Raw genomic sequence first — 25,487 nt, forward strand, 5'->3', positions numbered from 1 at the left:
TTACTGCTTAGCAGAATGTGATTTGTAGTCTTTGGGAAGCTTGCTTCTTTAACTGTTATTATAGCATAGCTCAAACTAATGTTTCAATCAAACAAATAAATACAAGTGAAATGGCCACTTGAAATACCTGTGTTGGATATTGGTTAGAAAACAGTAAGAGCTTTTGATCTTGTTCATGGCCTTGTTTTTGTTCATAGGAGAAAATTAGGAGATCTCAAATTCCTGTTTTTTCTTTCCTCTTCCTTAAATGAAGTTTAATGTACAGTGTTTCAGTTACTAGTTATTATGGAAGACAGAAGAAAACAGAACTGGATTATAAAGTATTTCTGGGAGCACAGAAAATACTGCCTTTGGTTCTCTAACTCCTCCTGTTTTATTTGTTTGGATTTTTATTTAGTACACTTCATACATGTATTTACCAACTGACAGCTTTGGCTACTAGAACTGTATGTTGGGCTAAATGAGGCTCAGAACTGATCAGACTGAGGTGCTGCATGTGAGCTGCCACTTCAAATGAAAATAACATTCTTGCCACTCATTAGACCTCCATCAGAAATATTGATGGTGGAAAAATTAGCCTTTGAAAATCAAAATTGGTATTTGACTCTGTCAGTATAAAAGTCACAAGTAAGAACTGGTCTCAGATGTTCACAAAAAACTGAAATACTTGTGCACATTAGTATGTATACTTAGATACACTTTTTGTTCACAAATACGATCAGGAATATTTTTAAGATGAATTGAAGTTGGCAGCCACTAAAAAGCTACCACAGCTTGATTTCTTCCTTAACTCAAACCATAACTGCAAACTGTAGTCTGTAAACTTGTTTAGTGTGCCTTGAGAACTATAATCTTGCTTGGAATGCGCTAAGTTAGACTTTGATCACGGTAACAGTCGTTAACATTGGCAAGAACTAAGTGGAGTCAATGCACTCTGTTCTCAGCTGCTATAAAACTTGAACTTTCAAAGATGTCTGGCTCCCTGGGGCATTACAATTTATCGTTAGAGAAGAAGCATAAAGGAGCTTCCCTTTCACTCCTGCCAAGAACATATGGTGGGATTTTTTTCTTAAATAGCCCATATTCCTCAGTGTTTCTTCTGAATAATCCATAGTCTTGTAAAAAAACATTTGCATCTCAGGAGACTATAAAATCAATTATATAACTGTTTCTAAGATGATTTTTGGTTAGCTTAGCATTACAGAACAAGCATGTAAGCTCTCCTGTAAAGGCAATGATGTTGCTTAAAAATGTTTAGCTATAGCTTTTTCTCTTTTACAGCCTACGCAGTAAAATGTGTAAAAATCAGCTTACTAGAATCACGTGAAATGTTTTGGGAATTATACTTGGTTAGTCTTTGACTCATTGCATTGCCTTGTTTTTTAATGTGTCAGTGTTTCAGAGACATGCATCAATCTGATTTCTATACTCTACTGAGCAAATAACTAACAAGGTATTAATACAATATTGCTCTGAATTGTTATTTTGGGTCTTACACTTAACCGTAAAATCTGTACAAAGGAACTCTGATTCCTAGGAAGAAGCATAATTATAGAGGATATTCGCACCCATAAAGCTGCCCATGAATTTAAATAACAAGTATATAAGAAATAAATAACGAATGAAAGTAACAAAATGTTTCTACAGTTTTGCATCCAACATCTCTGCCAATCTACTTCCATACGTTGGTGTTTGGGTTCATTTTTTTTTTCCATCTCTCCAATCCATAATGCTTCTAGTGCTGTTCTTGCACTATCTGTGTAAGAGACACTAAGCAGCAGGCTCTACCCATGTATTTGCTCACTGGCATTTTAACAGGCTGATCATGACAGGTGATGGTTGAGTTCACACTTAACCTCTTTCCCTCAGGTAGAAGAGAACCTGATTTGGATCTCTCTCTCTTTTTTTTTTTTTTCTTTATCCAACTGCTGATTTTGGGGGGAAAAAATATAAGAACTTACAATCCTTAAGGCTGCTAACATTTTACCAATATGTCGAAGCTAGACAGTGGACTAAAACTACTCAGAGAATTGATGTTGCATTAACCGACTTTGCTCAAGGAAGCACTCTGAAAATATGGTAATTGGGTGTGCAACAATGCTGTTCAACTTAGTTTAAGAAAAAAAATCTTGTGGAGGAAAAACTATTTGAAAAATCTAGTTAATTTAGGTTTTGCAGAGCTCCCTAACCTTTGGAATTTTCTTTTCTGTAATTTCACCAATTTTTGATCACAGAAGTCACCATTGTGATAATCTAGTTTGACTTTTGCCTAACATAAACCATAGAACTTAAATTTAGGTCTTCAGAGAGAGATAAATTATCACTGATTTTGGAAAGGTGTTTTTTGGGTGCTCTGATCTCACCATTTTTCTTGTCTTTAAGCTCTGTCTTCACCCATATGTCTAGCAAAGCAATACTCTCGGGATACTGTCCCTTCTTAATCATGGATTAAACTGACATGGAGAATACTGTAAAGATTTTCTTTTTACCAGCTGCAGAAACACTAAACTTACTGGTGTAAAGTTGATCAGCTAGCAGATGTAGCCCAATTCAGTTTAAAAACTGTAGTCTCAGTTGCAATTATTAGCATCAACATGCATTGAAATGTTGACTAAACAAGTGGGTCTGTGAGGAGTGGAGTTTATGAACCTTAACTTCCGAAGAATTTGCATGTTGTGTAGGCTTTTGTTGCATGTAAGGAAGTTCTAGTTAGGAACAATGCTTTCCTTGCAGTAGAAATATTCATGTCTCTCATGTGAATTCTGTGGTGTACTGTTGGAGATGAACTCATGAATCAGCTTCTGCCTCTGTGGAATACTTCCTTTTGTCAGGCTCCTCTTCCCTTCTTGTAAAAGCCTGAAGGAACTTAATGCCTCTCAAGGTTTCACCACCAAAACAGGCTTGAAATGCTGTTAAAAGATTAAAAACACTTGTGAAAGAAGGAGGAGGAAGAGGATCTTTTCAGACAGTGCAATGCATAGATTTAATTTGCATGTAAAAAATCCACTATGGATAATGACTTCTAAGGAAGAAAAGTGCTATTACACTTTGAACTGTAATACATACCCTTTAAAATATTGTGTTTAATTCAATAAAGAGCAATTACTTAAGCAAAACAAAAAAAGCCTCAAAAGGTGGTGGGGAAAAACAATAGATACTAAGTACATCCTTTCTGAATATAGTCTTAAAGCTATAGTAGCTCTTATATGGCCCATTTGGCTGGAAAAGTTGCGCTTTTTGTTGTTACTTCATCCTTCCCCCATCTCTGCTACAGGTCTTGCTGTATGGGAATGGTATAATGAGGCCGTAAAGACTTAGTTTGTTGGGAGGAGATATTGCACGCTCATCGACCGACTCATCTGAGCAGATGCAGAACATGTGGCAGGGCCTCTGATCCCAGGGTTATGCATTGAAAACAAAGACCAGGATTAAAAGTATTGTATCTCCTTCTGTTTCCCAAGCTTGCGGTGATGTTGGTATGCAGTTAAAGCTCATTTGATCTCTGTCCCAGTGCAACTAGCATTTCTTTCTACACAGTGACACAACCTCAAAATGGAGGAAAGAAGAAAGCCCCAGTCCCAATGTAGTTCGTCAGTTCATAGAAAGGGAAGCCTCCTTAGAGGAAGGTGGCATGGGCTTGAGCTTTCCACTGAGAGGATGCCCTGAACTTCAGCTTCCAGATAGATGAATTTTTGTAACCGCTAGCAAATTAATAAGTAATAAATATTTCTTCTTAGAAAGAAGTGGTCATGCAGTACCAGATGCCACTTTGTCCTGTCAGGTCTTCAATGCATTAGAAGTGGACTGAGATACTTTGCTGGATTGAGTTCCCCAAACAAGCTGAGCAGACAGATTCCTCTTTCTAGAGCCTGACAGGTTTGAGCGTGAGCAAAGTCATGAGCTACTCAGCCCTATCAAACTGCTGCAGTTTTAGGTATGTGCAAAAGCACAGCTCTTGATGCCTGAGGAACTTATAGGTGTTTCCCTGGATCTTAGATTTAAATGGCTCTAGGCTTTAGTAACAGCTATATGTAGGAATGAGTTCTGGATTGGGGCAGATGGTAATTGCCTGAACATTCTTTTTTTTCTTTTTTTTGGACCTATTCCATGAAGCTTTTAACTTGTTTATAATGTATTTTTTGCATTACAAACCATAAACTTAATGGGCTTACTGGTTTATATGACAATAACATTTAATTCTGTTTCAGGGTTTTTGTTTTACCACTTCAGATATTTGACCTGCTACAATTTTCAGCACAGAAATACACTCCTGTGATCTTTTCATCTTGTGAAGTTAGTCTAATTCTCTCTTCTCTGCAGTTCCCAGCTGTTAATGTCTTGTTTGAATAGAGCATCTCAAGTTACAATTTGTCTTCCACATTTTAAATTTAATGTGAAATGTATGACTTTGTATCCTTTATTTGGAGATGTGTATTTAACACTCATTTCATATTAATATTGCAGTGTAATTCTATTTTAATATATTTTTTTAATATTCAGTTGAAAACAACTTCAGTTGACACAGTTTAATTTGTGCTTATTATTAAAGCGATGCATGGAATTTTATGGCTATTGCAGCCTTGTTAATTAGATATAATCCAGTATTAATTTTGCTTTTCCAGAATTCCTATATACTGTCTGTCAAAATTTCACTCTTACAAATGCAAAAGTATATTTTCAGTGGGGAGGAAGTTTCCCTTTGTCTTGGTTGATCTCACTAGGGGACCCAGTAGTACAGGAAATAAAGGATAAAAAGATGCAATGAATGGAATTTAAAATGAGGACACATACTGACCTAGAAATACTAAAATATTAGTAATAGTTGCCTTAAACAGCATTCTAGGTTATAAATTCAGTTTTGAGAACTTAAAGTCTTTTCTGGTCTCATTACATCCACGTGAGGGGAGTTTTTAATATATTCTTAATATTTTAGCAATATTAGCCAGAAAACAAAGAAATAAGTGCAATCATTAAGAATGGTAAAAGGGAGGAATTGTGGTAAATGTGGTAAAAAAATAAAAAAGGCTTTATAAAAAACTATCTTCTGATATTCTGGTCATCACTGGACTGTTAAACAAATCTTAAATTTGGTATTGTTCAAAGTCTTATTAATGATTTCATAGTAGTTATACTAGGAGTGCTACAAGATAGGGTTTTTTTCGGAGCAGAAGTATACAGTTTAATAGCTTCTAGTCAATGGAATGCATCAAAGACGGAGTAAATTCCTACTCTCAACACATTTTTCAGTTCCATTTTTTAAACTATTTGTAAGTAAACGGTTACTATATTGCAGATTCCAGGAAGACTAGCAGTCTTGTCTGTTTTCATAGCAGAAGCTTACAAAATCATAAAACATAATGTAGTGTGTCTTGCCTTTTATTGTGAACTCTAGTCAGCAAAGCTCTCTTAAATTTCTGCCCCACAGCAGGTTCTAATCTTACAGGTTCCTCCCTCCATAGGGAGGTCTGTGGACTATGAGGACTTCTAGGAGCAGTGTTTTATCTGTCGTCTTTTGGAATTTTCTTAGGCAAGCCGAGCATCAATTGTTTTTAAAGCCATCTGGTACATTATCTAAATGTAAAATATCTTGTTTTAAATCAGTTCTTCAAGTGAAGAATTTGAAAAAAGAATTCATAATACAGATGAAGTATAATAGTCATTAAACTCCTGTAAGCTCCTCAGACTCTTACAAGTATTGTCATTGCTAAATTCCTCTTTATTCTAATAGTTACATTTTTGGGCTACAGGTTTTCTGATTTTGTCCTCTTTTATGTGGAGCTGCTGAGATTTAGGGGTGGATCAAAATGCTTGAAAATCAGAAGCTAACTGAAAAAAAAACCTGTGACAAACCTGTGGAAAACTCTATTCTCTGGACAGGTTATGAGACTTTATAACACTCCATGCTTATCTCTGAGCTCTACAGTTTCTACTGTACTTGGTGCTTGCCCTTCATGAAGAATTCCTATCCCTGTCTTTGTTCTTTAAGGTCAGGAATATGGGAGCAGAAAGAACCAATTCATTGTCCCACTCTTGACTGGAAAAGGAAAAAAAAATAAAATTGAACGGGAAAGAAGGTGACTTGCTTCAAAAATAATACAAAGAAATTAAATGGTTTTGACTGGCACTTATGCATTCATTAAACAGTGAAACTAATTTTTTCAGAGACACTATCGGTTTTTGAAGTCTACTAGAATCGTTCCATTGAGTGCATAATGTGGGACGTACCTTAAGGAACTGCAGTTTCTATTCTGTTTGCAAAACTTTAATGGATTCACAAGCAGCTGGCAGGTCTCAGTGCAGCTAAGTGAGGTATTATTGACAAGTAAGTTTTGTTTGCTAGTAGGGCTCTGCAGGGTTTGGTTCTAAGGCCTGTACTGTTAAAGAACTTCTATCAGTGACATGGAAGACAAAATAAAAATACACCTCAAAACCTACAGGCAGTGTAAAATCAAGAGACAGTAAAGCACAAGACATCAACACAGGACAATCTGAATTGCCCTTTAGGGCAAACAAAAGAGTATTTTTTTGAGGCCAAATAAAAACTATGCAATTAGCAGAAAAGATAAACTTTATTTCCTGGCAGAAGGTGAGGGACTCTCTGAAAGACTGAAGATGAAATACTAATGGTGGATGATAAGCTGAAGCTGAGCCCTTGGTTTGACATCGTGGCCAGATGAACTAATGTAATCCGTTGTTCCATGTTCATATAATCATTAAGTGGGAACAGAAAGGTTGCCTTTTCATTTAGCACTAATGTATTTAGTAAACTGTATGAAAATGTTACCACTTACTGCCTCTGTAGCTGCAGACAGGATTGATTGAAATCTTGACTTGTTCTGATTTACTTCAGTAGTAAAAAAAATTGTTAAGCTTGAAAGTTTGGTTTTGTTTTGTGAATGTGTTCTGATCCAAACAAAACTTGAACTTGATTGGTCCTGTGGCCTGTGTGGGACAGAAGATCAAAACTAAATCATCACAATGGTCCTTTCTGGTCATAATATATATACTGTAACTTTGTCAGTTGCAGCAGAGAGTCATTTTTAATACTTCTGTGGTCTTTCTTCTAATAGTAACAATTTGAATGGTTTAACATAGTCCTACTGCTTCCACGGATACTAAAGGGATCCTGAGTGTTAATGGCAATACTGCCACTGGCCTGCTATTTTAGAAGAATAGGTGAAAAACTTAGGAAGTTGCATACCTCACCACGGTAAGCTTCCCTTTTCCTTTGCTTTCCTTTTATGTTAGTCATGGAACAGTAAAGAAACTCTGGGTTCTGTTACAGTAGTTACTTGATTAATTTTAAATCCCAGAGTAGCACAACCTAGCTTTCCCAAATTACCAAAGAACTGTTGCTTACAGTTTTTGTAGCTGTAGACAAAACTGATCACTCTCTGTTCTCAGCTATTTCTTCTATGAGATGGTACTTAAATCCTCTGTCTCCTCACTTTCCAACAGTCTGTCTCTTGAATGAATCAGTTAACTTGTGTTCATATTATGAAGTTCACTGGGTGTGAATAACCTCTAGCTTATCTGGTGATAAACTTCAGATTTGGACCTTGTCTTTGCTTATTTTCATTGTTCTTTTGTCTTCTCATTCAAATTCAACACGCTCTTGATTATTATCTGTGTAGATTTGATCAGTTAAAGGACAGTATAATAAATAGTGGACATCTTTGCAGTTGCCTTTTTAGGTATGTTACTTCAAGTTTAAGTGGGCTAAGTATGTTCTTTTTTAATGTTTATGTAGTCGTCATCGTCCTCGCTGTCTTCACCACCATCCTCATCGCAGCCTCAGGTTAGCCACAGCAGAACGAAGGCTTCACCATTGTGTCACTCTGCATCCCTCTCCTGGGCCAAACGTAATCATGTAGGTCCTGCAAAGGCTACCAGTCCGTCAATCCGTCTCCGTCGTTGGCGGCCCTTGATACGCCTTCCATCTGTTGGGCTTCATTCTGTTGTAAGTGTAGTCCATCTTCAGTCTTTTCTTACTCTGACATGACTGGCCTTCTGCCATGTAACTCCAGTCTTCAAGGCATCATTTTTTGTTGGGGCCTTTTCTCAACCATTCTTAGGATTTCTTTCTTCCTATTTTCTTTTTTTTTCCTTTCCCCCATGTCAGACAGCAAAAGTACATCACTCCATGCTTTGCTGTACAGGTATTTTTGATTCAATACACGTGCCAAATCATTTTCAAAGCATAGATGAAGTTTGCCCTTCATGAAGAGGCTTTTTTTTTCGCCATAGGCTCCACATCCAGTCTCTACTTTTCACCTCATCTTCATGATCTTTCATTTGGATGTGCTAAACCAAGGGGCCTCTAATTCTTTGTCACATGATATTATTTCTTCTGTGTTTGAGACCTGGTTTATGTTCTCATATCCTAAACCTAGTCTCCTTCTCTTTCATTCTAAGTCTTGCTTAATGGTCCCTGGGTATTTCAGTAAAGATGAAATGTTTCCTGTAATCCCAAGGGGCTGGCTTACTGTCTCACTTGACATCTGTTTCTTTATCCAGTTTGTAGACATTCTCTAGTTGAAGGTGAAGACATTCTAGTAAGTAAAAGCTTGTCATCAAATAACATACTTACACTTTTTTCCTTCTTCAGTCACAGGGCACAAGCATATCTTGAAAATGTAGAAACAAATTACATGCACAGAATAGCCAATATTTCTAAACTGTGCTATGACCACCATCAGAAACACTAAACTGAAATAATGGTTTAGTGGTATTTCATCCAACTTTTAAGGAGTGATCACACTTTTAGTACACACAAAAAAATTCTTGATATATAAAAGTGAATGCAAAATTGGGACAGTGATTTTGTTTTATCATTCTTGGGTAATGACCACGTTTCACCTATGTTACTAGAAATTCTTATTTGAGGTATGTGGATCTTTTTACTGAGGTGAAATAAGTATTCTGATTGTGGTCCAAATAATTTCCTTTTTCATACAGATCTGTCTTTCCAGGTGTAGGAATCTTTCTTAATGTATTATTGCTATTAAAAATTAGTGTCAGAATGCTTCCATTCCTTTACAGCTTTTATGTTCTTACCCTGATAAGTATCTCAAGATGAGACCTTTTCCCAGACTCCTTTCTCTTTCTGTGAATGATAATTGCTATTTTTAAGTATCTAGCTCTCTTGTAATCTTCAGAACTATGGAACATTCTTGATGTTATCATTTGGAGCTAGTTAAATACCTTGGGATTTGAGGACGCACAGAGTTAAGTTCTCTCCAACTCATGCTTCTTCCCTCCATTTAGTATTTATGCCATTAGCCTTGGCAAACCTCTGACATTTTACCTGGAGACTTTTTTGTTTGTTTAGCAAAACTTAGAAAATTCTGCATCGTATTTCTGTAATTTGAAACTGGGATCTTATATGAATTCAACCTATATAAGCTTGTTGTTAACAAAAGGCTTACTGAGGAAGACTTGAGCTTGAGTGTCCCCGCCTAGAACAAAAACGTTAATTGACTGTGAGTTTACTACACTAAATAAACCATGACTTATCCAAGGATGGACATTACAGCATAATCTGTTGTGATTATACCAGAAAACCACTGTTGGCAAGTTGAGAGTCTTATTTACTTAAGAAAATTTCCGAAACCAGCTCCTCATCCATGAGCAGTGAACATTTGCTTCATAAATGTTCAAAAAATGAATTCAAAAGAATAAATGGCCTTCAACACAACTGTATCTGGCAAAACAGAATAAAAACAGTTTTAAAATATTACTCATTAACTCCACTGAGATCCTGCCTGTCTGAGATTAAAACTATAAGTCCTATATGCAAAGGTTTATCACTGAATACAATATTGTCTGATATTTATTGGTTACTAATATGTTGTTCTTGTCTTTATACTTTTGTATAACATACCTTTCCAAAAAGATTCAAGAACATTCAAACTATATGAAAATTAGTTTAATATGCAAAAAACCAGACAGCATTTTGGGGATTAAAGCTGTCTTAGTTGGCTTGATAATAAATAGTACCTTGTCTTTCAAATTTTGTCCTGTCAGTGCCCTTCAACAAGCTCTGATCATTCTGCTAGTTGTAGAGACAGGCTGAATGGGTCTCAGCATTGTATGAAAATGTTCTAGTATTGCTTTTATTAAGAAATCTATGCACTTAAATTTAGGGGAGGAAACATCCTGTATGTATATTGTGTTTAAAATACAGTTGAACTTTCTTGTAGTTCTAAGTACATTTCTACTACTTAAACTTTGACAGACAGAGAATAGATTGTTTCCAATTTAAGACCAAAAGTCTTAATGATGGGAGACTGTATTTATGCTCCTTAAATAAAACCACTTTCTCTGCTTGAAAACTTTTCTTGACTTTTTAGATAAGGTCTCCAAATGAATTAAGAACATATACTAGAAAAAAAAAAAATTGAAAATATTGTCCTGAAATGTTCTATGCAAACCTGATAAATTGCAGTAGATGTGGCAATTTTTTAAGCTATAGGTAACAATATGCTTCATTAGTAATGTTGACTTTTCCTCAGTCCTTGTAATGACCTCTTATTCTTCCAGCTCATCGGTTCTTTTAATTTAGCCTCTCTGCTTGCCTTAGGATCATTTTGCTGCCTTTTATATGTCAAGCTACTCTCCTAATTAATTTTTCTTTCCTATACTTTTCAAGTTGGAAAACATGCTCTTTTTTTTTCCTCCCATTTACTTTGTGTCAGACTAAAGTTCCTGTTCTTTAAAAAAACCAAATGCCTATTTAGAGCAGCATACTGTTGAATAATCCCTCTTGCTTATGGATCTAAAGGGAGATTTGTGTTTGTATGAACATTCTGTATCCGGATACTCTGGTCATTGATAGAGCCCATCTCTGAATTTCACCTCCTTGCTTCACATTCTCCCGTTCAAAATCAGATGTTACTGTCCTGCAGCTTGGAATTGTACCTCACCTGACACTTGTGTGTTCCAGCTATAGTTGGGGACATAGAGTTAATAAGCTTGAGGCAGCTTGTCTACCTTGACAGCATGGTAGAAAAATACATAAGGCAGTGCTTAACAAGGGAACTTCTTGTCTGTTCTTGGGTCAGCACTCAAGACAGTCCCTCAGCACCTTTCTTAAAGAAATTCTTTTTCATTACTCTGGAAAAGGGATACTTTGATCTAAATTAGTTATGTATGTTCAACTGTGAAACTCCAGAGCATTTCAAACTCACTGCAGTATATTGAGCATGAATAGAGATGTCGTTGTTTTCTGAGAATGAGCCAGAAATAATCTTGCTGAAACTTGTGATCATCATTCCAGTGGTCTTTGTTTTAATTGCAGTATTTTAACCAGGATTCAAATGCCTTTCACAGGCCTATACAGTACATTTGCCCAAGCATGTTCCATGCTTCAAAATGGAAATTACAGATGCCTAATCTACCCAATAGCAATTGCATCACTTTTACCCCTTCAAAATTTATTGAATCCAAACCATACCTAATGTTCTGTTATGTAAACTTCTTTTTTTAATATGTTTTTCTTTGTCTTCTTGTACCTACTTGTGAGTGAAATTGTATAGTTAAACCCCTAAGGTTTTTTCTTCTCTTAGACTTCAGTTATTTTTGTCATGATCTTCCAACTGGATGCATCTGAAACTTCTTATTCCTCAAGGTTCTGCAAAATTGTCTTTTCCTTATCAGTCTTTACTGCTCTTCTTCCAGAACCTGACTCTTGATGCCAATTTTTTGACTTAACAAAAGTGGTGGGTTTTTTTCTTTCCCAGTCACTACCTGTAATGCAAAGCATTCTACTAAACTGGTTTGTGAGACTTCTTGCTTCACTCCATTCTCTCAAGAGCAAGTGTAAGGAAATAATAAAAATACAAGATTTAGTTGGAAGAAGTTGCCTGAAATCTGTCATGTAACATTGAACCTGTTTTTACAGTGTAATATTTCATAAATAAATTTTAAGCAGGATGAGGTCAGGACTTGTTCAGGATGTCCATGAGAGCAAGACATTTTTTTTTTTTTCCCCTCCAATTGTGTCTTTGTCCCAGAAATGCAGTTTTGGGGAAAAGAAACCTGTTGCACATCAAATTTGATGAACAGTTTTGTTCTAAGTTAGCAACATTTGAAGAGGAAAAGATTTCAAATGCATGAAAATTGAATACTGACGTTTAGATTGGGATAATGGCCTAAGTGCATTAGCAAGATAACTTGTGTAGGTGATAAAATATACTTTATTAGACCAGCTGCTGTGATTGGGCAAACCGTGATATAGGGGTGTACCACTGAGTTTCTGAAGGTTAGTGCAACAACAAGAAAGAAGAGTGTTGTAGTTCATGAGAAGAGGGCAGCATGCAGTGGTGAAAGGTAAAATCAAGGAATTTCTCAGTACAACAAGAGGGGGTAGGAAGGGTTACCATTTGTACAGTAAAAACTTTGGGAAGTGCTATTTTAAAAATTACCGATTGGAAATCTGCTAGTGGAGAATAGAAGAAGAAATGTAGAGGTGCTGTTTCGATAACATGAACTAATGGGTATTGACCTGAGAAAAGTCAGTTAAAATTGACTTCTCACAGCAGTCAGCAATTGCTTATTATTTAATTTGAATGTCCAGGTTAGCAGAGAAGGCAGTCAAATCCTCTGAAAAATCAGGACTCGATCTTAAAGGTCTTTTCCAACCTATATGATTCTGTGATTCTATTTAGGTGCTTTGAATGTGGTATCCATGATTAGAGGGCACGACAACCTTGGCTGTCACTTTTGTATATGAGACAGGGTATTCATGAAGATATGCTATATTATTATTGAGTGTTATCTTAATACCTTGAGAACAAATTACAGCTGAGATATTCTCAGAACCATCACTTCGAGTGCTAAACTTCTTGCATTTTCCCTCTTCAAATCAGTTTCAAGTCTACTGGTCATTTTTTTCAGATTTTTTTTTTTTTTTCTTTTGAAGGGATGAATTGGAAAAGTGATGTCCACTAACCCATGCTATCAAAACTTATTTCTTATAATAAGGTTGAAACCATAGCATAAGCTTCTGTAAGTGACCCAAGATACTTGTCCAAGGTATTTGTCCTCCTTCTGTCTTTTCCGGATAGGAAAGAAATATAAATTTTTTTTCACTGACTGCTACAACTATTCGGAAGACTTGAAAAATTAGTCTTGAATGCCAGAGGTTAGTTCCAAATCCTGGTTAGACAATCATTTTGTTTAGACTCCTGTGTCTTTCTCCTTCCTGGTGGTTCATACATGTGGTCATTCAAAACTGCTGTCTCCTTTTGCACACTGAGTGGGCTTCTAAGTGGAAAAAAATCAAAGCAACAGGTCATCTCAATGCTTTTTACTGATGTTGATGTTACAGTGGTCTTTGACAAGAAGAGTTATCAAGAGAAAATAATCTGTAATTGCTCTGAAAACACTAGTTAGTGATGAACATGCAGGCAGCCTTCTTAAAAGAACAACAGAACCTAGTTCTAAGCATTCACTCAGACTGTTCATTAAAAGCTGAAAACTTGGCCAAAGGTGTAGTTTTTCAAGGAGACCACAAAAGGCATCTCCCTGAAGCTAACATTCCCTCTTCTTTCCATTCTTTTGAAATATAAAATCTTCTGGTTCAAGTGTTAGAATTTCTAGGGTCTTTCCAGTGAAGTAGAAATTGGCCTGACTAGGCTGCTTCTCATGTGTGTGTCTGTGTGTGCACATGCATGCACACGTATGCAATGTATGTCTTTTGTCCCTAAGGAGGGGTGGGGGGATTTTGAATCAGATTCATCACATTGGGAAAGTTTAATCCAGTTACTTGTTTGCCGAAGTCATAAGCAACAGATTTTGTATTATAAAGTTTTAGGTCATCTTGACTATTCAGACCCTATTGTTTCTCTGTGCTTATGATTATGCAAATAATTGTCTGTCAAAAATGACTGAAATCCTAATTTTTCAAGAAATTTAATAGATCTACTTGGTAATAAATTCACTACTATCTACATTAGATAAAAAGAAATCACAAGGGAAGGAGACTGCCTACATTAGAACATGTGGTAGAAACTTTAATAATGGCGTGGCACTTTCATTCTTTCTATGAGGTTGGGGAATTAAAAATGTAAACCCAACATTTCTCATGGGTTGTGGCAATAGCACTTAATGGAAGCACATTATTTAGATTAGGCATGTACAAAAACTCACCAGGATTCTATAGGAGCAGCACTGTCTTCAAGTAAACTCTGAAAATTTAATCATGCTTTTTTTGATGGCTTCCCTATCCATCTTCTAGCTGTGTATATAGGCTCAGCATGCCAAGTGTTCCTTTATAGAAAAGGTGTTCATTAGAAGCTGGCAAAGAACACAACCCTCAAAATGGTCAAAGGGACAACTGTGTTTTGTTCTAAATATGATCAAAACCAAATCCTGAACATCTCAGAGTCCTCTGAAATAGTGACACTTTGAGCTCTTCTAGTTAATGTCAATTTGAGCCCAGGTTCAGATGCAAGCTTTTAAATGCTATGCCATTTCCTTCCTAAAGTAAGACTAACTGGCACTAGTCTTTCCCCGAACCCTGAAATTCCTTAAGCCCAGATTTCCCAGTTGGTATGTTTAATTGGCAAGTGAACAGCCGTGAAGTTTTATCTCTACACAGGGATTAGATGGCAGTGTGGGATTTGGTAAGGGCTCTCAGCTTTGCCTGCCTGCACGCTTTTGTAGCACCATGGTTTAGATGCCTCTAGCTGTTGGTTGATCGATGGCGCCTTGTTGTTATTCCCATTGGTTGCCACCTACTGTCTTGTGCGGTTTTCAGGAAGTTACAGAAACCTGTGGTCCTTGGAAGTTTACAGCTGGGGTAGCCAAACTCTAGAGGCTGCTTGTTTTGCTTGTTTTTTTTTCTAAGCCCCGGCTCTGTTTGGCCTTCTGTAAAGCAAAATTCTCAAAGGCAATTCACTTACGCCATAGGGGAAAAAGACTCCTTGGAGTTCTGGGGAAAAGGTCCTCTTGTCCCTTTGATAGCCACCTCATCTTCAACAGCAGGAATGCTCTTTCTCCATTCTAGGCCTTCAGAAATAGAGATGAAACAGGGTATTTACGCCTTTCACACTTCAACTGGTCATGGAGATGAATCTCAAAGGAGGGTGAGGGGAGGTTGTGTGGTGGTTTTTTTTTTTTTTCTTTTTCTCTCTTCTGTTTTTGAGCTTGCTACATAGAATTTCTGTAAGCTGTTGGCAGTTCCTCTAATGCTGTGTTCTTTGGCATTCCTGATGTATTGAAGGACTTGGTGACTTCTTGTCCTTTGCTTTATTGTTCTGGTTGTTTGCTACGTTTCTTCCATTTAGATCATCTTTTAAAGTCTTTTTTCATGACCATCAGGAAGAAGAAAACTTTTAAACCAGTCCTGAAAACATGATGCGACTGTAAGGTTCTACAACTCCTTTTACACTCTAATCTGTTTCTGGCAAATTCTTAGATTTTTGGGGTGGTTCAAGAAATTCACATAAGGCTAACAGTAATTACAGATGGAAGAAAATTGCATGAAATTACATTTTCACAGAAGTCAGATTCTTGATAATTTAAGAAAAACTGAGGTGCTTTTTCCCATTCCCTCAAACAGTATCTTCTTAAATTGTGGATTGAGGCTCAGATGCAGACTGGACAGATTGTTGAGGAAACAAGGTCATGAACTGCTATTGAGCACAACAGTGGTGATGAACCTTTTGTCTCAGAGGTTCAAAAACCACTGCTTAGTGGATGCTGGGATTGTGTGCTGGCAGAGTACAATGCTGTGCATGCCCTGTTTTTCTTCTGAAAAAGCTTTTGCTTGCTGTAGTTGGCAACACAGTACTGGGTTAGATAGATCTTTACCAACTGTAACCATTTTTTATGTCATGTCACTTGATGCTGTCACTGCACTTCAGTCCTTTCTTGGTATGATGCCACTTTGAAATTTCAGTCTAGGCACCTCTGGTTATTTTCCTTCCTCCCTACCTAAGATATGTGAACTGTTTCTTTTGACGGCCTGTGAAGAGGGAACAGGTTAACTGCACTATACATGGCTTATGAGGAAAACATTATTTTGACCAAGTGACTATTTTTGGTTTTAAAATAGTACAGGTTCAGAGTTCAGCCCTGCATTACTTTGTTATGGGAGATGGGTTAGTGAAGGAGTTGCTATTTATATGAGTATCTATTTTTAACGTTAATGTATTTGAGCTGATACTACTTCTAATTCAATAATGAAAAATAAAGCTTTTATGTAGAGCTATAATTGGAAGTACTTCCAGATACTTTACTGAAAGGATTCTTACTGCTCTGTGCATTGCAGAAAGCTTCTTTTTATTCTGAAATGTTCTGCAGTGTGCATTCCGCCATTTTGTATAGATCCAGAATATGCTTCTCACTTGTGATTTCTCTTGGCCAGGTGTTTTACGTATTATGATGATATGTTCTCATTAATCATACTGTGATAAGAGTTTTAGTGAGCACAATTTCTTTTTGTTTTCTTTTGTCTTGCAGGCACCAAGTATAGATGAAAAAGTAGATCTTCACTTTATTGCATTAGTTAATGTAGGTGGTCATCTCTATGAATTGGGTAAGAACACTTTTCATTTGCTCTCTCCATTTGTTTAAAACAAATACAAGTAGTAATGTTAACTATCAAAGTTTGAGAGAGATTACTTGATGTAAAGTAGGGCTTAGGTTCTTTTCAACTGAATCATAAGGTCTGGGGGGTGGGGGTTTCTGTGGAACAATTGCAGCCTTTTTCCCATTGTTTTTTTGGACTCTCCTTCCCTCAACTCCCTCCTATTAAGATAACATGGTACAGAACACTAGACTGCCACTAAACTTCCTTTATGATTTACAAGCACAAGAGGCAAGAAAGAATTGATGAACACTTAAGAGGAAATTACTGTTATACTTATGTCCCTGAATTGCTGTGGAATTAATAAATGAACAGTGTGCCACTTCAGAAGTGTTAGCTATATTATTAAATAGTGTGATACAGTTTAAACTAAAATTATGTAGTCAGGAGACTAGCAGATACTAATATTATGTAACTCCTTTTTGCGGTCACTAGACAGTTAACTGTAAAACAGTAGTCTCTTTTTTCTGAACTACAGCTATTTTTTTCCCCTCTTCAGATTGTGTATCACCAAGTTCTGCCCAGATATTCTTTAATGACTCCAATCTTAAACATGTTGCTGGGCAACTAGGTTTTGCTGCAGGTGCTTCAGAAAGCTAGCAAGTAGATCAGGATTTAAAAACTGCAAGTCACTGGTCTTTCCTAACATAATTTTTGCAGTACTTCATGGTGAGAATATTTTCATCTTTTGAAAATCTACGTGTAGTTAAGCAATGCCCTTAACAGGTGACAACTAATCACAACCTGGTACATCAGCGGTATATTAGAAGTGCTTATGATAATATAAAGGTGATCTGAGGAGTATTATCACTGGTAAGTCATGATCAATAGGCACATGTTTCTGTATTTTTATGATGCTGTATGTCTGTCAGTGAACTAGATCAAATAATGAGGCAACTACTGTAGGATGCAATATAAATATTTTTACGACTCTAATGGTCAAGGTGCGATGGATGGCTCGCTCTTCTTTTAGTTGTGTGATACTATTTCCATGTTACCTTTTCATTGTGCATTAATTTGCTCTGCTTAAAAAGCGCACTACAGACCATGATTACCATGTTTACCTATTTTCCATAAGTATAATGCAAGAGAAAACCCACTTGAATTTTTTGCTTAAATTTAAAAACAACAACAAAAAACAAAAAACAAACAAGACATTTAGCTCCACTGTATAGCGGAATGGCAATACTACTATTTCCTTTGTTCTTAAAATAACTTCTCTCTGTACCAGTGGAAGAAAGCAAAAAATACTTAAAAGTAGGAAAATGGGAGGTGGTTTTTCAATTGATTCACTGGCTTCAGTCACTGTGGCCAGCATGTGGGCTTTGGCAGGCAGAAAATGCTAAGGAAGCACATGCATATTAAATGCTTATAATGTTTTTGCCATAGAAAACACGTTATTTATAGGCACACGAAATTAAAATGCTGTTCTGCCAAGATGTATGTTAAGAAAAGAAAAACAACACAAAAAAGCCATCGAATCCAACTTAGCTTGCAACAGTACAGGGCATTCAGTTCTGTTTCCCTGGCATGTTCTGAAGGTTTTGCATTGTTGTATCTTCAATCATGGTTGTTACAATAATGAACAACCTCTTGTTCATGTAAATCCAAAAGTTTTCTAACATCGAATCTATTTTTAGTTATGGAAAATGTAGTTTGGAAGTATTGCCAGTTTCAGTGGAATCTTTGGGGACGGAAAAGTCTTTAAAAGGGAAGACAGAGCCAAAAGGGAATTTGGTCTAGCAAATACTTAGGATATCCTGACATATGTTCTCATACTGTTAGCTCTTCACAAGTAACCTGAAACATATTTTGAGGAATGAAATTGTTTTTAAAATACTGAGAATGATAGCATTATTATATCGCAAATAAGAGAAAAAATAATTAACTATAGCATCCATTTTTAAATGCTGTGAAAGTACTTTTAAGTATGAAGTTATTGGGCTTGTTTGCTTATTTATTTTTAAATGAGAGTAACATTTCAGTTATGCCAGACTCTTCAAACTGGTGGGTTTGGTGTTCTGTTCTGTCGTGGAGTCCCTGATCACAGCTGTCAAAGACCACAGACATACAGCTATCTGTCTGGGTAAATCCATTAAGTGTAGTTGAAATTGTTCCTCTCTACTTGAAAAACTGAAGTACTATACCAGCACTAAAACAATCCCAACTTACACCCTTAAAGTTTTCAAATAAAATATTAAAAAGTATTTCATTGTTTTGATGGGATTTCTTTAATGTAATAGACTATATAATGATAACCTGTTGAAGTAGTCAGCAGTGGAGGTGAGACCAGGGAATAGCTAGCTGCATGTGTGATTCTTTAATGAAAAATGAGGTAGCATTTTTGTAAAAGAAGAGCAAAAAATCTATTCAAATAGTTTTAACTGGAAAAATGAAGCTTTTCTAGTTTTATAAATGTATTGTTCAATCCTGCTTTGTGTTTCAACAGACGGGCGCAAGCCATTTCCAATAAACCACGGGGAAACTAGTGACGATTCTTTTTTAGAGGTAGGAACAGAAAACCTTCTTAAATGGTGTTTGTTACACAAAATTCTTGCTATATTGCCACAAAATTTATAAAAAATATTTATAAAAATATTTATACAAAAGTCTTGCTATATTTATGGTTGGATGAGGAATAGAGGGAGTGGTATGAGACAAAATTAGGTTTACTCGGTTTTGAAACGTATTTCAGAATGCTTATGTTGTGACTCTGGATGACAGAGTATCGTAACATGATAACAAGAAATGTCAGAAGGGTTGACCATAACAGATGATCAGACTGACTTTTATTCTGTGCTGAGATTTTCATATACTCCTGCTCCTTTCAAACTGTACATGAGATGAAGTAATCAGAGTGAAAACTTAGGATAATTTTTCATTCTTTCCTTTGATTTAGTTACAGCTTGATAGGTGCCATGCTAGACAGAAGTTGATTTCCTTTTTGACACTTGCTAATAATTTTTCTCCAGTTTTGTAGCTTCTTTTGGGTTCTTCTTTGTGTCGGGAGCTGTTTAGTTGAGAAATGAATTGGAAGGGAATACAGTGAATTGGGAGGATAAACTGTCATCCTCACAGAATGATGCGAAGTTGAAGCAGAGAGAAGGCAATGCAGAGATCTGACTTTTATGGTATCCAGTCTGGATTAGCTTTACAAAAGGAAGAAACCAGAGGAACTAAAAAACAAACAAGCAAAAACCTTTTATAGTTTAGTAGCATAGACTTATGTCTGTAAAGTTTGCATATAATTTGTGTTTGTTTGGGCAGGGGGAGAAGTTGAATAAAGCTTTCCTTTTTTCATATGTGGCTTTTTTCTGTTTTACTGATAACATGTGTTCTCCAGATTGCACCCTAAAGCTAGATGAAGGAATTACTTATAATCTTTCACTTACCCCACACAGCTTAGTTTCATCTTGAGACAAAGGAAGAATTTCTGAATACAGCAGTACTAGCAAAGGCAAACTTCAGAGATGCATTTAGAAAGTCCGACAAGCAACACATCTGTTGCACAAAGTAATATTCAGTAAGAAAAATCATTGTTGCTAAGGTTCTACATAAAACTCTTGCTCTCTTATGCTGCCCATATGAGCGCTGTTTATAATCTTGAATAGTGGTAACTCAGATCAGAAATACAGTTTATGTTGATTCATCACACTATTTAGTAATTCTTTATGGAAAAATCCATTTTGAGCATAGTTTGTATAAAGCGTATCTTCATATTTCAGTTGTGGAGCTTTTTAATAAGTATGATTTATATTGTTTTTTGTTGTTTGGTTTTTTGTTCTTGTTTGTTTTTCACTTTTTTCCCTAGGATGCAATAGAAGTTTGCAAGAAATTCATGGAACGTGACCCAGAAGAATTAAGATTTAATGCAATTGCACTGTCTGCAGCTTAAAAGCCTTTTCCAGTGGGGATAATCTATTGCAATGTATTGTAACAATAAAACTGTTGCCATATGTTAATAGTACAAATTTTGATACTTCCCTAACATGTTGATTAATTGTAGCATACATGGAATAAACTTTGCATTTGTCCTTGCTGTATCTTGCTGCTTGTTCCTAAAGCAACTTCGGGTATTTGTATACACGCATGCATTTTGTGCAAGACTTCTATGTGGTGGGTTTTTCTCCTTCCACCCCCTTAAAAGCTGTGGGAGTTACTGTCTGTGATGTTTCATCATAATAATGATGAGCTAGTTCAGAGCAGGATTATCATTTGTATCATTCACAGATAACATTCTGAGTGGAGTATGTGGTATGTTAACGGTTAAAAACTTGAAATACGCTATCTCCATCTTTTAATTAAAATGATACAAGAATATAATAAGAACTTTTGCAGGTGACTCAAAAGACAAAGGCATTTTTTCAGTACATTATTTATAAATAAATATATGGAAGAAAAAAGGCAGAAAAAGGACTGTTTCTTCTTATCGCTGGTGAGCACTAACATTTTAAAATTATCTTAATCTTTAAGTTTTGAATAAAACTTTAATTTTGTTTCTCAACCCTAATAATGTTAATAAATTGTCAAAAAGCTTTAGTTAAACCAGTGTTTGCTATTTGTATATGTGGAAAAACAACATGGATTTTTTGCCCCGGAAAAGCCACACTAGTAATGCTGGTTCAAATGGTAGGACTGCGGAGGGTACACAGAGGTGAATACAGCAATGTGAAGTATCTCACCTAACTGAAATGATAGAAAAGTAATGATTGTTGAATGAAGTTTTGTGTAACAAGAACAGAACCAGACTATAGATTTTAAGATATCCATGATGGTCATATACTTTTTTTCCCTTTAGGAATATCTGTTGTAAGTTTGTCAGGTGGCATTACTGAATGCTATGTGATACCCTTCCCCCGTGCCATCCCTCCCACCCCACCCACTGGATCTTAAGGTACAGTTGACCAATTTCTACATTTGAATTAGTAACAACTTGGTTGGGTGGTTTTGTGTTTTTGTTTTTTTTTTTTTTTTTTTTATCTAAGCAATCTTATGCTTTAGGATTCTTGTGAAGGTTGGTTTTGGTTAATGTACATGTTTTTGACATTCCTGAAAAATATTCCTTATTTGTTGCTTTGAAGTGAAATGATTCAGGTTTGCTTCCAATCAAGACTGCTGCCAAAGGAAACTGAACCCTCCAGGTCCCAGAGGGTGCTTTCATTCTCTATCAATTGTCACTGCAGGAAAAACGAATGGGGTTATGCCAGAAGCAATCTGGCAGAGTTTTCCTTTTTTATAGAAAAGAAAGAGGCCTGGGAGTCTGTCTTATCACTTAAGAACATCTTTTGCACTCTAAAGAAAAAGTAGGAGTGTCTGTCTAAAACATGTCACCTGGAGAGTCCACTAACAACAAGAGTCTGTTTTCTATAAGTGAGCTGGTTGAAAAAGTGAGGGGGAAGAACAACACTAATGAGCTTCTACTTTTGAGCACTTTTTCACCCCAATAAAATGCAGTATCATTAAGACTTGCTTTATGTTGCCATGCTCATTAGTAAAGCCCTGAAACTTGCTTTTAAATAAAATTCAAAGGCTTTAGTAACCAAAGCAACTGCACTGTCTTCTTGCTAATATGAGAAAAATCAAATAAAAGTTGTCACAATTTAATTGGGATGTTGCATATTTTATGCTAAAGATGACTTGAAGGATTACATTTAAAGTAAGCCATAGTTACTATAGGTAAGGTGCTTTTAGGGCAGGGAGGAGGGTGAGGAAAGAGAGGAAGAGGCAGTGCAGTTCAAATCTGTTAAACTAGCTAGATCAGTTAGGGAAATATGCACACCATATATGCTCTTCAATCTTCAGAAGATTTCGATGGGTTTAGGTAATAAATGGAGGAGTTCTGGTTTTGAGCAGTTATTTATTGCAAGATCACTTCAGAACTGGAGCTTTAATTGAATATGAGGACTGATGAAGTGAATTCACAACAAAGGAAATCAAGGTTAGAATAGTAAACTTGGGGTGGAATTTTTCATGGTCACTCTGGAAAAATACATCTTGCATCTTAAGCAAAAACTTATAAGAATCCTTAGTATTTTGGCAATATGATAGTTTTGCTCAGTGTTTTTTACGTAGTCTTCAAATCAGTTGTCCTACAGGGTAAGGTTTCCTTCCATTTTGTTGTACTTTCAGTGTTAATTTCCAGTTTATTAATACGTAAAATGGTACTTTGTAGTGAACATTGTTTTTGGAAAGATTCTCAAAAGTTTGAGATGACAAAAGCGGAGCAATGCACCAGTTTTTATGCTGAACTGTATCTGCTCACTGCATGGTCCCTTGCTAGATTGAAATTTTGAAAGACTGCACTGCAGAAATGCTATCTCTCCTTACATGTACGGTGTGATGGCCTTCTGGTGCTTGTAAGACCATGCTTTGACATAGGCATTGGTGACCATCTTGAGGAGCACAGGAAGTAAAGGGATCTACAAGATGCTGGAATATTTTTGGTATTGACAGAACCTGTATCACTTGTATCCAAGGAGTGAGGTACAAACACTTGGCCAACTTGCATAGTCCAGCAAGGTCCTGACCAGGGGCTGATGGGCCCTGCAGAGCCACACGGTGCTTTTGGCTCTGCGATGCCCATGCAGACATTGCCTTATCTGTACAGTCTGTGCCTGTTAGCTCAAGCTCTGTGGGAAAATAATGCTGTATTTCCAAATTTGTGCAGCCCTGCCAGAGCCTTGCCACCTTTGTGTGGAGCATGGTTTGGCCACAGGCATGCAGCGCTAGTGACTGCCAGGAAATCCCTCTTCAGCTCTTGCAGTCTGGGCTGGCCCTGCACATCATCTTACAGAAATGGTGCATGTAGGAGTGAAGTGATGATGCATGCTCAGCACTTATATTAATTTTAGCTGAGTGGAGCTGGTGTGCTATTAATCACTCAGGATTGTTCAAACTCTTTTAAGTACATTGGTGTAAGTTTTCCCATGTTATTACAAGGATTTTATTGAGAAACCGTAAGAATTTAATAACCAGTACAATGCCCTTTCCTTTCAATCATGGCTGCATGATTCAGCTAAGGAAAGGAGAAAGAAGTGTTGTCTGTCACTGAAATGTAAGTTTTAGAAAGTAAACACACTTAACAGCCCACATTTAAAAAATATGGTTGTTCCTTAAGGGAAGAAGCCTGCCTTGGTAGAAAATAGTATTGTATCAAATATTTGTAGAACTCTCTGTGAAAAGAATATGACATAAATTGTTGCTTGACTTATCCCTGGGAGCATACACAGTTGCTGAGTAGAACAATACTATGTTTGCTACTTTTCACACCAACAATTAGCAGTCATACCTGGTATATATAGTCTTTTTCTGATCTAGGAGTCTGGTGACTTACCTTGTTAGTGCAAAGGAAAATTAAACTATTTTGGTTGTTTGGGATTTCATAGATAAATTATCTGTGACAAGTGATTTAAGATTCACTTTGAGGAAAAAATCTGCATGTTGGAACTTTTTTTTACTCAGTGAATAACTTTGACTTGAAATCTGCTGTGGCCCATGCATCTTTTACTAAAAGGAGGATATAATCAAATTACTTCATTACTCAAATTATTTGAATTATTTGATCTAAAACATTAAACACTTGATTCACAAGGAAAGTGATTTGATTTGCCATTAAGTGAAATAAACCAGCCAGAAATAAGCGAGAACTTGGAAACTTCTAAACATGACCTCTTTTGAAACCTGTTTCATAGAATTTTACTCTCAAATAGATTTAAACTTTTTAGTTTTCATAGTTACTTCCTCCTACTTAGGGATAAGCATCATATTTTTATATGAAGTGAAAAGGCAGACCTTAAACAGCCGAGAAAGGCTGCAGTAGTTTTCCAGAAAAATGTTTAGTAATGGCAGCTAACACAAACTGATGTCAGCCAGCAGCAGCAGCACATACGCGCTTTATTTAGACTTTTTTTTTAGCCTTTGTAGTCATGAATGTTAAATAGTGAGATGAGAGGGTTGTTTTCTGATGCTCAGGCTTCCCACTCAAGCAAAAGGCAGATTCTTCATTTGTAATTGGTCTTGTGGCTGATCTGGCTTGGAGCAGGAAAAAGGAGTAGGAAAAATTTCAAGAATTATAGCTTTGATTATAATTTTATTTATCACTGGCTCTACAGCATGGATGTCTCAAGTCGTACCACTGTGAGGAGCTAATTACATCATTTCTATGCATTTGTAACTTTAATAAATGGCACACATCTTCTGTGGAACTTATTTCAGCTAGGGTCACTGGGTTTTCCTTCCTCTGTGTACCACCAGTAACACAAATTTCCATGTACTGCAGAAACTGATGGCTAATAGTTTCTTGGTATGTTGAGTTGATCTCCTAAAATCCTCTTCTCTCATTCTTTTCTTCTTTCTTATTCTAAGAAGGTTGTTTACAGAGTAGAAATAAGATGTGCTCCCAGGTAAACAGCTTGGGAGAAGCTAATTTGTGTGCAGTACAAATTTTAAGTTACCTTTTCTCAATAGTCCTTAAAAAATGATGGTATGTTCTGCCCTGGGCACTACAAACAAGATGCGTGCAGCAACTCAGTTTTGCTTACAGAGGTGATATAGAAAGAAAAATATTAACGGTTCAAGTAGAAAAAGATCATTCTAAATACCCTGTTAAGAGGCAATCAAGTACTTTTTTAAAAAAACCCCTAATGCTGTCCATGAATATTCTAGAAAAGGGCTCTTTTTCTGGTATTTCATTACCTTTTCTGCTCTGAATGTGTCTACTTTCTACTGCTCTACTGGAAGAAAGGGTTTTGCTGTGTTTAGTCAGCACACCTCCTGCCTCCCGCCTGAGCAGCTAGGTCGGGGGGAAGAAACTTTCCTGTGGCGTAGCATAATCCCAACTCGCCCCATGTTTGTGGTTACCATAGGGGCTGGAGGCCAGCACGCCATCCACCCC

General features: G+C 36.5%; 1 protein-coding gene across 1 annotated transcript in view; it reads left to right on the plus strand.

Moving 5' to 3' along the window:
- Positions 1 to 20,861, plus strand: part of UCHL3 (ubiquitin C-terminal hydrolase L3) — a 45,479-nt gene extending 24,618 nt beyond the window's left edge. Inside the window, exons 6-8 of the mRNA XM_059822401.1 lie at positions 16,468 to 16,543; positions 19,044 to 19,102; positions 20,406 to 20,861. Coding sequence (XP_059678384.1) covers positions 16,468 to 16,543; positions 19,044 to 19,102; positions 20,406 to 20,489 — 219 coding nt within the window. The 3' untranslated portion in view covers positions 20,490 to 20,861. The remainder of the gene's footprint in view (positions 1 to 16,467; positions 16,544 to 19,043; positions 19,103 to 20,405) is intronic.
- The last annotated feature ends 4,626 nt before the right edge of the window (positions 20,862 to 25,487 follow it).

The sequence above is a fragment of the Gavia stellata genome, chromosome 1 (assembly GCF_030936135.1).
Source record: "Gavia stellata isolate bGavSte3 chromosome 1, bGavSte3.hap2, whole genome shotgun sequence".
Lineage (NCBI taxonomy): Eukaryota > Metazoa > Chordata > Aves > Gaviiformes > Gaviidae > Gavia > Gavia stellata.